General features: G+C 43.7%; 1 protein-coding gene across 3 annotated transcripts; it reads left to right on the top strand.

Moving 5' to 3' along the window:
* Positions 1-1,228: 1,228 nt before the first annotated feature.
* Positions 1,229-13,332, top strand: LOC103190068 (alpha-2,8-sialyltransferase 8F). Of its 3 annotated transcripts, none has more exons than XM_007910708.2 (9): positions 1,229-1,347; positions 1,469-1,807; positions 3,659-3,724; positions 6,053-6,142; positions 9,541-9,627; positions 10,015-10,159; positions 10,776-10,888; positions 11,363-11,455; positions 12,086-13,332. In XM_007910708.2, the coding sequence occupies exons 2-9, from the start codon at positions 1,707-1,709 to the stop codon at positions 12,582-12,584; spliced, it is 1,194 nt and encodes a 397-aa protein (XP_007908899.1). In that variant the 5' UTR covers positions 1,229-1,347; positions 1,469-1,706; the 3' UTR covers positions 12,585-13,332. The 3 variants fall into 3 exon arrangements, with proteins under 3 accessions (XP_007908899.1, XP_007908898.1, XP_007908901.1); XM_007910707.2 differs by having other exon boundaries at positions 3,608-3,724; XM_007910710.2 differs by lacking the exons at positions 1,229-1,347; positions 1,469-1,807 and adding an exon at positions 4,368-4,463 and having other exon boundaries at positions 3,663-3,724.
* The last annotated feature ends 622 nt before the right edge of the window (positions 13,333-13,954 follow it).

Genomic DNA, 13,954 nt, shown 5'->3' with positions numbered 1-13,954 from the left:
CTGAGGCATTTTACTACTGTTATGCTGATAGGACTGAGCAAGTTGCAGTGCCCAAAAAAAAGCTGTGTTCATAACTTCAAATGGGAATAATAGTTAGCTATGTTCCACACCATAGGTGAAAACAATTTAAGGTAGATGTGAATAGAGATGACACGAGTAGAAATTCACCTTAAGGCCACCCCACTTGTGGTTAAATTCACTAAAGTGGTCACAGTTCCTCAGACCGTTTGCTGACCTTATTAGTGATTTCCACTATCTTGAAAATGACAACCACCAAGGTGATCTGTTGAGGTTGTTCATAGGTAAGATTTACCACTTGTTTGACTTGTGTTCCTTTGTGTAGATTTATAACACTAGTCAAAACAGCCAGCTTGGCTCATTGTCAGGACCTCGAAAGGCAGACCAGTTACTGGAGGCAGGGACTCTTCCCACTGAGTTGTTAACTTTGTGCTCTCGGGTCGGCTGATCCTAGATGGGCAAGCAGCAGGAAAAGCTTGACAGTGACAAGCTACGTGATTTCAATGGCAAGCTATGTGATTTTAACTGGTTGGACTCCAGTAGTACCCCAATGTACACTTTGGGGTCTCGAGCATTGGCTCTTGCCAACCTGTGCCTAATACGCTCCAAAATAAGGTAAGCAGGATGCTTCCTTCCAGGTGTATATTCCATTTCAACAATCTATCTCCAGGATTTCCTTGTGTAGGTGGGATGCATGGGACTCAGATTGGTTTAAGCATGGTGATGGGTTTCCACATGTGTCAGAAGGGCTGACCACCCCCCAAAAAACACTGCAAAAATACCTAAATTATTAAATAAACAAAAGGAAAAATACTGCAGATGCTGAAAATCTGAAATAAAAACAAATACGTTTCAGGTCGATAACTTTTCGTCAGAACTCTGACAAAAGATCATCCATCAGAAATGTTAATTCATTTTCCTATCTCCATAGATGCTGCCTGACCTGATGAGTTTTCCCAGCGATTTCTGGTTTTATTACCTAAATTAGTACTCCAGAGAATGTGCTGATCCTAAAGCGCATCCCCGCCCCCATAATGAGAATGAGTAATCAGCTGAAATATAAAATTTAAAGCACTGAAATTTACTCATTTTGTCACCAACAATAATAGGAAGTCCCACCTTTAGTCATATCATTGGTGTAGGCCAAGAGTGGCGAAGGCACAATTGCTGCCAGCGATTCGCTGTGAGTAATGTCTGTCAGTGAATCTGACCCGAGGCTGAGGAGAGAAGAGAGAGATAGGAATAAAGCTTCAGGTTATTCTGCATTGACGGATTTGTTTTTGAGAGAGGTTGTGAGACAGACAGCTCTTGGAATCCAATGTGAAACAAGTGAGTACTGTATCAGGTTTGTGCAGTAAAATCCCATGTTTGCTGTTGTCATAATTTCTGGCATCAACTGTTCCTGTAATTCATAATGTTCAGTCCTTGAATAACGCACAGTCCTTCTCAGTCTGTCGCAGAATGAGGAGCCGGTGACGGATCTCATTACTGGACGCTCTCGGAACAGACAAAATCACAAACTGCTGCAGAGTTAAAGGGCAACGTCAAGGACGCAAAAACAGCAGAGAATGGCAAGTTGACAGATGCAAACAGAGTGTCCGGCTCTGACCTCTGCAACATTCTCATGTGTCCTTTAAGACGATTCAGTCCGTCCTCCTGCCCCTGACTGTATGTGAACAGCTTATGATATGGTTCATCAATGTGTGGTCAGAACTGTGCTGATCAGCTGCGGCGTTTGCATCTTTCTGTTTGGAATTCTTGTTAATTTTGAGGAACCACTTAATTACAGGTAAGGAATCTGTACATTTTTGCAATAATTCAGCAATGAGTTTGTTCTCGCATCACAAGCCAACCCTGACTGCAATATGCGCTCTGTGTTGCTGTGGGGGTGGGGGTGGGGGGGGGGGGGGTGGGTGTTAGTGTTGCGTCCTTGCCTGAAATTCAACCGAAACGGACAAGAGGTCTGTCTTTTTTTATTATTTGCCCAAGTTTTCTCGCTTTCTTCCCCTCACCCACCCCCACCCCCTCCTTCTCTCCCTCCCTCTCTCCTCCCCTGAATCCATTTTGACTCCTGTTCCATCTGGAAATTTGGATAGTATTAATTTGTGTGTTTGACAGACTATTTGACTCAGGGACAGGGGGTGTATGAGGGAGAGGTCACATTTGAACCCTGATGTCAAGTTACTTGACGTTGTAACCTTTTGATCTGTTTGGTTTAGTAATGCAGTGGATGCATTGATGAAGGGTAAGCATTTAGCTTTTGGTATACAGAAGGTCTATTGCTCATGGTCATTGCTGGTGGTTTTATTGTGTTCAAGCATCAAACTGCAAGTTACTTTGAGGCATGCAGAGTGCTCACCCCATCAAACCTGCTCCTTCCACCAATCTCAGCTGTCATGAACTCCACCCACTCAAACTCCCAGTGCACTGCATTGTCAGAGGCTCCGACCTTCAGATAAGGTGTTAAGCCAAGATCCTATTTACTTGTTCAGGTGGACATTAAAGATCCTGCATCACTTTTCAAAAAGAATCATAGAATTTTACAGCACAGAAGGAGGCCATTCAGCCCATCATGTGTATGCTGGCTCTTTTAAAGAATTATCCAATTCATTCAATAATAAAATTGGTCATTTTCAATCTACGACTGTTTGTGGGACATTGCTGTGCGCAATTGGCTGCCGCGTTCGCCCACAAATATACAGTCAATTCACTTTACAGTGTGTTCTGTGAAGCGCTTTGGGATGTCCTCCCGACGTGAAAAGCGCTATATCAAATGCTAATAATAATAAAATAATAATAATAATTCGTCCCATCCTGTCCCCCCACCGCCCACTCTTTCTGTAGCCTTGCAAATTTTTTCTTTTGCAGCATATATCCAATTCCAAGAGAGGGGAGTTTCTCCAGATCAACAACAACAAAATTAAATTTCTAGAATGCCTTTCACGTCAGGAAGACGTCCCGAGGCGTTGGACAGTCAGGGGTCAGGACCCTATCATGGGGGAGGGATAAGGTAGGGGTGAGGGAAGGCAGAGAGGTGGGAGGGTAACTGAAGGCATGATCGAAGAGGAGGTTGAGACCTATGAAGGAGGCAATGGAGGAAGCGAGGCGAAGGGACCGTGGGATGGAGTTCCAGAGTGTGGGGGCAGAGAGGCTGAAAGCCCGGCCATTGATGGTAGGATGACTCGGGCGGGAGACATGGAGCAGGCCACAGCCTGATGAGCGGAGGGAGCGGGCAGGTTGGTAGGGAGTCAGCAGGTCAGAGTGGTAGAAGGGGCAAGGCCATGGATTGCCTTGAAAGTGAGGACGAGGATCTTGAATTTGATCCTCTAAGGGATGGGGAGCTGCATAAGCAATGCACACATCAAATGTGTCTTTTAGCTTACGGTACATGGCTGTGTGCAAGTTGACTGCTGAGTTTGCCTCAAAACACTTTATAGTGTCCTCCCGACATGGAAGATGCTGTAACAAATGCAAGGATTATTACTTAGAAATGCATAGAACTAAAAAAGAGCTTTGAGATGACCAGGGTCAATGTAGAGATAGACCCCCTGATGCTATGGGCTAGTCACTGGGATTATTTTTTTTGCAGGTACATGGTGCAACTTTCAAAACTGAAGCTAAATTATATGTTTGGTTCAAGGTCCCAAGCTAATCAGAATGAAAGTTTAGACGTGCCCACCGATTGTTCGAGCTGTGAAAGCACCAGGTAAGATGCATGTGCTCACCTGGGGGCAGCTCTCACATGAGCAACTGAGAGTAGAGAGCAACTAAGAATGGACTGATTGTCTCTTTGTGCCACCCCTCTCCTGTTGATGGATGTAATTGCCCATTCTGCCACCTCCGCACACATCTCCCTTTACTCCCTGCTGAATCAGGACGTGTTGCTATAGTGGAGCTGCCAATTTGGGATCTGAGCGGTTAGCATTAGTGGCTGAGCTAACTCTTGCACTTGATACAGTGCCTTATAATGTTGAAGCAGTTTTTCTGTGAAGTGTCGTGTCAGTTTATTTATAAGCGAATGCAGTAGCCCTTTGCGCATGGTAATGTCCTACAAACAGCCATGAAGTGAACGACCAATATTTTTATCTAGGTGATTGTCAGCCAGGACACCAGGGGAAACTCCCTACTCTTTTTACAATTGTGTTGCGGGATCTCAAAATCGAAGCTCGCAGAGTTGTGCAAAATTTATTTTACGCTATTCCTGCCATTAGTAAACAGACCCAGCTTCTAAATTGAAACTAAACTTCATAACTTTTTACTATTTTTCTAAAATATTTTTGAAATACTGTACTGTATTTTTTCTAGGAATCTAACTGAGATTAAATTTTGGATTGTGTTATTAATTTCAGGTCAACTTCTCTCTTGTGAATCAGGTGGATGTAAAGCAACTGCCTGGCTGATGTTATATCAAATATATCGATCTTAAATTTGTTACCAATGTATTGGTATGTCAGCCTGCTCAGCTATCGTGCTCTTGCCTCTGAGTCTGAAGGTTCTGGGTTCACGTCTCATGTCAAGACATGGAACGCATATCATCTATTCTAATGTTTGGTATAGTATTGCATTGTCAGAGGTGCCGTCTTTCGGATAAGATGTTAAACCGAGGCCCTGTCTACCTGCCTGTTCAGGTGGATGTTAGAGATCCCATGGCAAAGGAGATCCCAAGAGAAAGGAGTTTTTCCCAGTATCCTGGCTCAAATTAAATTTATCACTCACTCCATGGCTGTTTATTACGTCCTCTCGACGTGAAAGGCGCTATACAAATGTAATCTTGTTGTTGTTGTTTATGGGATATTGCTGTGTGCAAATTAGCTATTGCATTCACCCACAAAATGCACACAGTCACATCACTTTACAGTGTGTGAGCCACTTTGAGACATCTCGAAGCAGTGATAAGGTGCTAAATAAAATGCAAGGATTATTATCAGTTACACCCTGGGAAATTACGTAATTACTCACCCTCGTGATTTTGCGCATAACATGTGTTGCTTTGCGTAAGTATGTAATATGGCTGAAATACTTCATACCTTGCACTCCATCTCTCTTCCCGTAGCTCTCTGTGTTGCCTCCGGGAGCAGGACATATTGCGTACCTCTTCTAAAGAGCAAGCAAGATTGGCTGAATTGCCTCCTTCTGTGTTATAATATTCTATGATTCTATATGATGAGGTGCGGAGAGCGATAGGATCATATAGAATCATAGAATATTACTGGGCATGCAAGAAAGCCTATTCAGTACCTGGAAGAGTCAGACGATGAGATGTTTTGATTGGATTTTAATTGTATTCTGGTATCCCTCGTGGCTCACATGGTGTAGACAGGGAAACTCCAGCTTTAATCACTAGTCCTGTAGCTCAGTGGTTAGAGCACTCGCTTTGCAAGTGAGAGACCTGAGTTCAATTCCAGGCAGAGGGCGAAACCTTGGGCAAGTTTCCTTACTCCACACAGAGCCTAATAATAATCCCTCCAAAAAACCAAAAACAATAATTAAATTGGTCATTTTCAATCTACGACTGTTTGTGGGACATTGCTGTGCGCAATTGGCTGCCGCGTTCGCCCACAAATATACAGTCAATTCACTTTACAGTGTGTTCTGTGAAGCGCTTTAGGACGTCCTCCTGACGTGAAAAGCGCTATATCAAATGCAAGGATTATTATTATTATTATTATTATAGTTGGTGTTGAATTAGCTGATCTCAGTTCATGTGGAGTCCTGTAGCTCAGTGGTTAGAGCGCTCGCCTCCTAAGCAAGAGATCTGAGTTCGATTCCTGGCCAGTTTCCTTACTTCACATGCCTCTGTTTACCTCGCAAGTAAGTAGGACCTAGTTGCGATAAGGTGCTATATTAAAAGCAATGAGTATTATTTAAATAGTAAAAAAAGGTTTGGGGCATAATTTTGCATAATTTAAATTTTTTGCTTGTGTAGCTTTTTTTGTGTGTGTGTACTTCCCTGAGCTGCAATCAGTGTAGGAGGTTAGCGTTTCCCTGACTGTGTACATTCCCCTAACACTTAGCGCTTTCTTCCTGTTTTTAGCCAGAGGCTGAAATCACTGTTCCTGTTGGAGGACAAACGACCTGCATGTGAGAAGCTTTACAACAGGATTGCCTCCGCCTCCAACCAGTGGTGAGACCCCGTTTCCTTGCCTCTCACTAATCTGAACTGCTCAGTCGGGCGGTCAATGAAACCCAAATGGCAATTTTTAATAGAAATTGCCACCCCAGCGCACTGGATCCCTTTCACTGTTTCATGTTTGTTTTATAATAATCCCCACATTTGATATTGGGCCTTTTCACTCGCCCCGAGGTCTTGTAAACGCTTTACCTGATTTTACTGTGAGGTTTTTATTTGTTTCCCACAGTCCTACACTGCACCTCAATCCCAGCGACAGGTCAAAACGCATTGTATCGCGGGAAACGCAGTCTTGGCTTGTGATTGCAGATGCACTTACTGCTGCATTGAATTACACATTGTTAATAATTCGACAGACGGTGGTAAGAGTATAGTGTTTATTTTATAAAACAAACAGCAAAGCTCACTATCTACAATTAACTTTATGACATACAACAACACAATAATAATATGACACAGGTGTACAAAACAAACACGCTTCCAGACACTGTTCGGTACTCCAGACCAAACAGTAGTACTGACGATACAGGGACGACAACACGTATCCAGGCACGGTTTTGTACCCCAGCCCAGACTAAACAGTAGACCTGGGATCACACATTGACATACACTGGAGATCAGCCCCTGGAAATAACCCTCAGAGGCAACTGATTCTTGTAATACCAACACTAAATAGGGACTGGCGTCCGGTAAACCCTCGGACCCAACAAGTCACACACAACAATATTCAATCAACAATGGTAACACCAAATCACAGAGAGTGTCTCCGGTAAACTGAACAAACTCAACCAGCTATTAGCCCAACACCCAACTCATACTGCCTTACCTGACTTCTGGGTTTCCCTGGACCAACCACTTCTACTGTTGTTACTTCTCTGCCAAGCAAACGGAACCAAAATCATATTACCCACTATTCCTCCTCTTTCACTTTTAATGGTCACTTTCTTACTGGAGGTAAACTCCCTCACTCCTGTACATATACATAGCTACAGTAGAATCAATATTGATTCCACTGGGAAGTGCTGACCCTCGACACAACTCCCAACTATTTCAAACTTACATCTTTGATGTGTTTCTAACTCCATCTCCACATGTCACAGAGATAGCTCCCACACTTCGCAGGCTGCTTTGCAGAGAGAGAGATATGGACAACTTCTGGGCAGCCTTCCACAGCTACTTGTTTCTCAGCCTTGAGATAGGCAGGTGTCTGCGGCTGCAGCCTTTGCTTTCTGTAGTCCACTGTTCTTACGACTATGCTAAAGGACCCGAATGTTCATTATCTCAGAGGAGTAACCATCTTTCCAGGAAAATGTGAAATGTAATCAGAAGCTGACCTCAGCCTGTCCAGCAAAGCTACTTTTAACCATTTAACTATCAAACCTTCTGGAACATTCAGTTGCTGTTTGAAATATACCAATGTATCCTGAGGCGATATCAATATATTTCAACAACATACGCACTGCAGATCAGGGGTGTCCAACCTTTTGGCTGCCGAGGGATGGATTCCCTATTTGAGACATGTCCGCAAGTGGCAAAAGCAATTTTTTGTGTTTCCCTTCCAGAAACATTACAGTGACACAGCACGGTTTTCATGTTGGAAGGACATCTCACAGTGCTCGACACTGCCGGCTGGGTACCTGAGCTGGGGGTAGGAGCTAATAGAGGTGGGGAGGGGAAAAGATGACCTAAAGTGTGGTCAAAGAGTTAGTTCTTGATGTGCCTTGAAAGAGGGGAGAAAGGAGAGAGTCAGAGGGACTCCAGGAATGGAGTTCCAGAGAGCTGGGGCAAAATGGTGATGGTGGGGCAGATGGGGTGGGGGGGACATGAAGCAAACCCGATTTGGCCGTTTTGCGCAAAGGAAACGGCCACATCGGGAGGTCGCAGAATATCACGTCTTTGAGATGACTTATCACGTCTTTGAGATGTCTGAAAGCGCTTCACAGAATGTACTGTAAAGTGAATTGACTGTATATTACACACAACAGTGTCCCACAAACAGTCATGCTTGAGTGACCAAATTATTAATTTGTTATTTATGTATTTAGTTTTGAAGCGATTATTATCCCTGGAAAAGCAATCCGCCAATCGACTAACAACCGGGTTCCTACTTACTGCTAGGTACAATTCGAACAATCACCGAATGGTTAATGAATGGTCACCAGGTTGTTTTACAAACTATCTTCCCTGGAAACTGTGGCATCATGTTCTATTTCTGTGTCAGGTTAAGAGAGATAAGTAGCTTCTATTCCTGGCTGAGTTGATTGATCTGAGACACGAGCAGTTGATTTGCCCTCAGCACCCATGCGTTATATCGGGGAGAGGAGAAGCAATCAAACATGGTTTCCACATTTCTGGGTGTGCAAAATTATATCAAATGCAAGAATTATTATATTTTAATCAGAATTATCTTTTCTTTCTTACGCTCACTTTACAGTATATTCTATGAAACACTTTCCAACTTCTCAACATGATAAGGCGCTATATCAATAATAATAATCCTTACATTTGATATAGCGCTTTTCACGTCTTCTAGACTTCTCAAAGCGCTTCACCGAATACGCAGCAAAGTGGATTGACTGTATATTTGTGGGTGAATGCAAGGATTATTATTATGATGCTTATTATATCTGGAAACCTGCCATGAATGTGTTTTCTTCACTTCCTTAACACAAGAACATAAGAAATGTTAGACGAAAAAAAAGACAAAGGTCCATCTAGTTTGCCTTCCACCTCGCTGGCGTTCGCTTGACATGTCCCAAACTCCCTATGTACTATATTCCATAATGTTATTTTCTAAAAGAAAACTGTCTAATCTGTGTTTGAAAGAATCAACATTTCCTGCTTCAACTGTCTCCCTAGGGAGTCTGTTCCACAGGTTCACTATTCGCTCACTGAAATAGTGCTTGTGTAGAATTGTTCTGAATTTAACCCCTTTAATCATAGGCCTTGTCCTCTGGTTTTACTATTCTGCACAAGTTGGAACAGCTTGTCAAGATCTGGCCCCTTTAGAATCTTAAAGACAGCAATCATGTCGGCTCTCAATCTTCTCTTTTCCAGCATGAACATTTTACTTAGACACTCCTCATAGTCCAGTCCCTCCATTCCCTCATTCTGGTTGCCACAGTACAGAAAGTATATGGGAGAAATCCTATATTGATTTCTCCCATATTTGTTTTGTACTGTGGCAACCAGAACTGTACACAGTACTCTAAGTATGGTCTCAATGATTTATACAGTTTTCCTTGTTCATAAAATCATGGGAGATTGGGATGTGGCCCATCTAATCTCATCAATTCCAAGATTCCCACCTTATACCATCTTCTCATTACAGTATTGAGTCCCAGCATCCGGGCTCCAGCCAAGCTTTCATACACTGTATGTTTTATTCCCAGGAGATCCGAGGAAGATGTTCTCAGAAACATCGCAAAGATCCATCAGTGCAAATGGGGCAAACAGAAAAGAGCAGTAGAAAATTTCAGGTATTTTAGCCTATAAAATAACAATGCTTTTGTGTGGTGTGTTGCGACTTTCACATCAACAACAACTTGCCTTTATACGTTGCCCTTCACATGGGGTGGGTCTTGGAGCTGGATGTGATTGAGCCCATTGAATGTGACAAGATCACATGGCCTCAGAGGAGGCCATCCCGAGAGCAATGCATGACATTGTGGAGTAAAGTGAGTGAGGGAGGGATAAGGAAACATGCAGTCGTGATGGTTGGGGGTTGGGGGCTGGGGAGGGGATAGTCCAAAATGGTCTTAAAGGCTGAGACCAGGGGGAATTTTGGCCCACTGGCTCACATATCTCCTGTTCTGAATGTTTCACCCTCTTAAAGCATCTGACAAGGAGTTTTCTTGCTTTTCCAGATGGGAATTGAGAAAATGTTGCCGCACACTTTCCGGGTCCTTTGTCACCCAACGGAACACGCCGGTGGGGACCGAGCTGTTCTACGAAGCAGAACCGAAAAAGAAAATTAAAATCACTCCTTCCATCTTTGCCATCTTTCCCAAGGTAAAGCCTCTGTCTCATTCAGAAAGGGGGTTTATTATAACAATAATAATCTTTGCAATCGATAAGGTGCCTATTATGTCAGAACATCTCAAATTGACTGCCGCGCTAATCCAAAACATAGTCATTACACTTGACTACAATTCCCTATAAAAGACTTTGAGGTCATAGGTGCTGTGCATTCGCCATCTTTCCTTTGGGATTGAAAACTGGTGAAAAAATAGCTAATTTGGTTTAAATCTGTATTTATCATATTGAATGGATCTTCTCCCTCCCTCTCTCCCTGACTCTCTCTCACCCTCGCTCTCCCTCTCTCCTCCTCACCTCAAGGAACTTGCCATCCCCTGTGTAGGTAGAAGTTCAAGAGTGACTTTGAGGAGGTCTTGTGAGCTGCTTGTCTGACCATCCTCCCCTGCTGTGGGGTGATGGTGCCTGGCGTGTGCCAGTGACTGGCTTGGTCTCTGGGCCAAACCCTGTAGAGTTGACCTACACTTCTTTGTGAGTTAACCTGGCTCAGTTGATAGCACTCTGAGAACATCCTCCCAGCAAATGTAAGGATTATTATTATTATCATGACACACCGCTCTGTTCCTGTGTTGACTGTCCACTTGGTTTGCAGGATTCGCCATTCAGGGGTCGATCCATCCAGCGCTGTGCCGTGGTTGGGAATGCCGGGATACTGCACAACAGCAGTTGTGGGGCTGAGATTGATCAGGCAGATTTTGTGTTCCGGTGAGTAGTTCTGGTAGTGTTCTGGAGCTGCAGCACATTGTGGAGTCCTGTGAGACCCAGGTTCAATTCCCGGCCAGGGCGAAACCTTAGGCAAATTTCCTTACTCCACACGCAGTGTTTACCAGCAGTAAGTAGGAACCCATTTGTTATTTGATTGATGGATTGCTTTCTGGGGGTAATAATCCCTCTTTTAAAAAAAAAATTGGTCATTCAATCCACGGCTGTTTGGGGGCACTGCTGTGTGCAATTGGCTGCCACGTTTCGCCGACAAAATGAACAGTGAATTCATTTTACAATATATTCTATGAAGTTCTTTGAGACGTCTCAAAGACATGAAAAGGGTTATATCAAATGCAAGGATTATTATTATTGTATCCAATTGCTTTTGTGCACTAAATGTCAGGGCACAGATGCAGGAGAGAAAATAATTTTCGTACCTTGCATCACACACCCCACACCCACCCTTTTCCTCAGGTGTAACCTTCCTCCCATGGGTGGGAACTTCACCAAGGACGTTGGAAGCAAAACACATTTGGTGACAGCAAATCCGAAAGTCATCATAGAGAGGTAAGGCTGGAGCTTCACTAAAACCCACAGTCACCCTGGATCCCCTGGGGAGTGTGGGCGTCGTGGGGTGGAAATCCATTCAGCCTGGCTCACCCTCGCTTCTGAGTCGGAAGGCCTTGAGTTCAAGCCCCATGTTAGAGACTTTGAGCTCAGTATCTAGGGTGATTCTCCAATGCAGTGTGGGGGGGGTGGGGGGGTTGTGCCGCTTTGTCAAGACGCTGTCCTTTTGGATGAGGCATTAAACCGAGCTCACCTTCTGTGCCTGTTCAGATGGATTTTGAAGACCTCACGGTGCTAATAGGAAAAGTGAAGGGAGTTTCTCCCTGTGTCCTGACTGACAGTTCCCCTTCCATATGCACAAAAAATTGGGTCACTCATTCCATGGCTGTGTGGGGAACCTCACTGTGCACAAAATGGTTAACACGCCTCCCTACAAAATACACTTATAGCAATTTCCCCACATATTGCTCTGAAATGTTTTGATGTCGCTTTACGGTATATTCTGTGAAGCGCTTTGAGATGTCTAGAAGACATGATAAGGCGGTATATCAATGGTAAGGATTATTATTGTTAAGAAAAGTTACAGATGAATGGGATAGTGTAAGTGATAGGTTGTGTTCGCACTCTCAGGTACGCCGAGCTACACAAAAGAAGGAAACCATTCGCCAACACCTTGGTGATCTACAATGATGCTCTCCTCCTCTTCCCAGCCTTCTACCACTCCAAAAACACAGCTCTTTCCTTCAGAGCCCACTATACCCTACAGGACTTCAAGTCCAAACAGAGAGTGATCTTCTTCAACCCTATTTATCTAAAGCACTTGGCTCACTTTTGGCTTTCCAAAGGGATGCAGGTGCAGAATCTCTCCACCGGCATTACGGTGGCAAGTATGGCCATGGAGCTCTGCAGTGAAGTGTGGATTTATGGCTTCTGGCCGTTTGGGAAGAACACTGAAGGCGAGTTGATGTCACACCATTACTTTGACAGCCTGCTAGCAGAGCCAGACTTGCACTCAACTTCAAATGAGTTCTACCAGCTCCTCCGTATGCACAGTAAAGGCATTGTCAAACTTCAGATGGGTCAGTGTGAGGCAGAGGAGACAGATGAATTCACCTTGAAGCCAGGATAGTTAGACCATGACAGCTGCTCAAATATAGGCTTGATTCCCAACCAGAGGGTCAAGTGCTTCAGTCCAGATCCATGAGCCTATCTTTGAGTTACCTCCATTGGGTGAAGTTCATTGGTTGGAAACAAGACCTGGATTGATGCACACTTCTCATATAAATAGCACTCTTTGTACAAAATATCACAACGTCATAGAGAGTAGAGCTGTCAGCATGAGACACGTTATATTGGATATGGGGCCTACCCATTAAACAATAGACCATTCCACTGTTGAATTCATATAGTGAAACAAGCCATAGAAGTAGCTGAATTGACTAAATGATTCCTTTTTCCTTCCTCTTTTTCACTCCATGCAGCTCTAGATTATAAAAGATAGGGTAGAAAGAGCGTCACCTGGATGATGCACTTCACTTTAAGGGGCTTTTGATCAAGCTGGCTGCAAAAGGCTCCACTGACCTCATTTCCACAAGCAGCGCCCCCCCCCCCGATATCTGAAGCTGATATCCGCTGGACAAAACACCTGATCATGACAATTCTTAACATTTTAACACAAAAGGGCTCTAGGAAATTTATAAGGCGCTTTATCACATATGTAAATGGCATTCCAGTGCAGTGCTGGAGGAGTGCTCTGTTGCCAGAGGTAATGTTCTTAGGTTGCAATGTTAAACACATCTATCCGTTCAGGTGCATGATTCAGCTCATGACACTATTGGAACAGAAAAGGGAGTTTCTCCTGGTGTCCTGACCAACAATACCCCAAATGAACATTGAGTACCTTGCGACATCCTCCCGACGTGAAAGGCGCTTATACAAATGTAATTTTGTTGTTGTTGTAAAATTACACATTTGCTTTGTGGCTTTTTTGTTGTGTGCAAATTGGTTTCTGTGATCGTCAACATATAAACGGTCACATTCTGTGAAGGGCTGTGAGATGTTTTTTGATGATGTTGTGAGGTGTTGTGCCAAATGCAAGCATTATTATTGTAATGAACTTCTGATAATTCGTAACTCGAAGGATAAAGGACCCGGTGACGACTTATCAATGCCTTCTTTCCTGTGGCTCTGACCTCCTCAAGCTCCCCCGGCCTTTCCCTGCGACTTACTGAATCTGTGCGTAACTTAGGCAGCTGTCCTTCCTCCCCCACATCTCGTCCCTGATCAACACTGCTTTCCTCCATCACTATCAGATTGCCTGCCTCCAACCATACTGTTGAGACTGAAGCTGTTGTGAATGACTTATAATTTATAAAGGTTTTGTTCCAGAACCAGAAACAGAGGGAATCAGAGAGTACTATCTTTAAAATTACTTTTGTAAATGTTATAACATGCTTTAAAAAAATCACTTTTCTTCTAACTATTCATTCAGCTTCAGAG

Source organism: Callorhinchus milii, unplaced genomic scaffold, assembly GCF_018977255.1.
Source record: "Callorhinchus milii isolate IMCB2004 unplaced genomic scaffold, IMCB_Cmil_1.0 Scaffold23, whole genome shotgun sequence".
Lineage (NCBI taxonomy): Eukaryota > Metazoa > Chordata > Chondrichthyes > Chimaeriformes > Callorhinchidae > Callorhinchus > Callorhinchus milii.
This window is presented reverse-complemented; position numbering and strand designations above follow the sequence as displayed.

Excerpts from the sequence above, each read along its gene's own strand:
- LOC103190068 (XM_007910707.2), top strand. The coding sequence starts at position 1,707 with ATGGTTCATCAATGTGTGGTCAGAACTGTGCTGATCAGCTGCGGCGTT. Across the intron at positions 10,160-10,775 it reads TCTTTGCCATCTTTCCCAAG|GATTCGCCATTCAGGGGTCG; the intron begins GTAAAGCCTCTG and ends CTTGGTTTGCAG. Across the intron at positions 10,889-11,362 it reads CAGGCAGATTTTGTGTTCCG|GTGTAACCTTCCTCCCATGG; the intron begins GTGAGTAGTTCT and ends CCTTTTCCTCAG.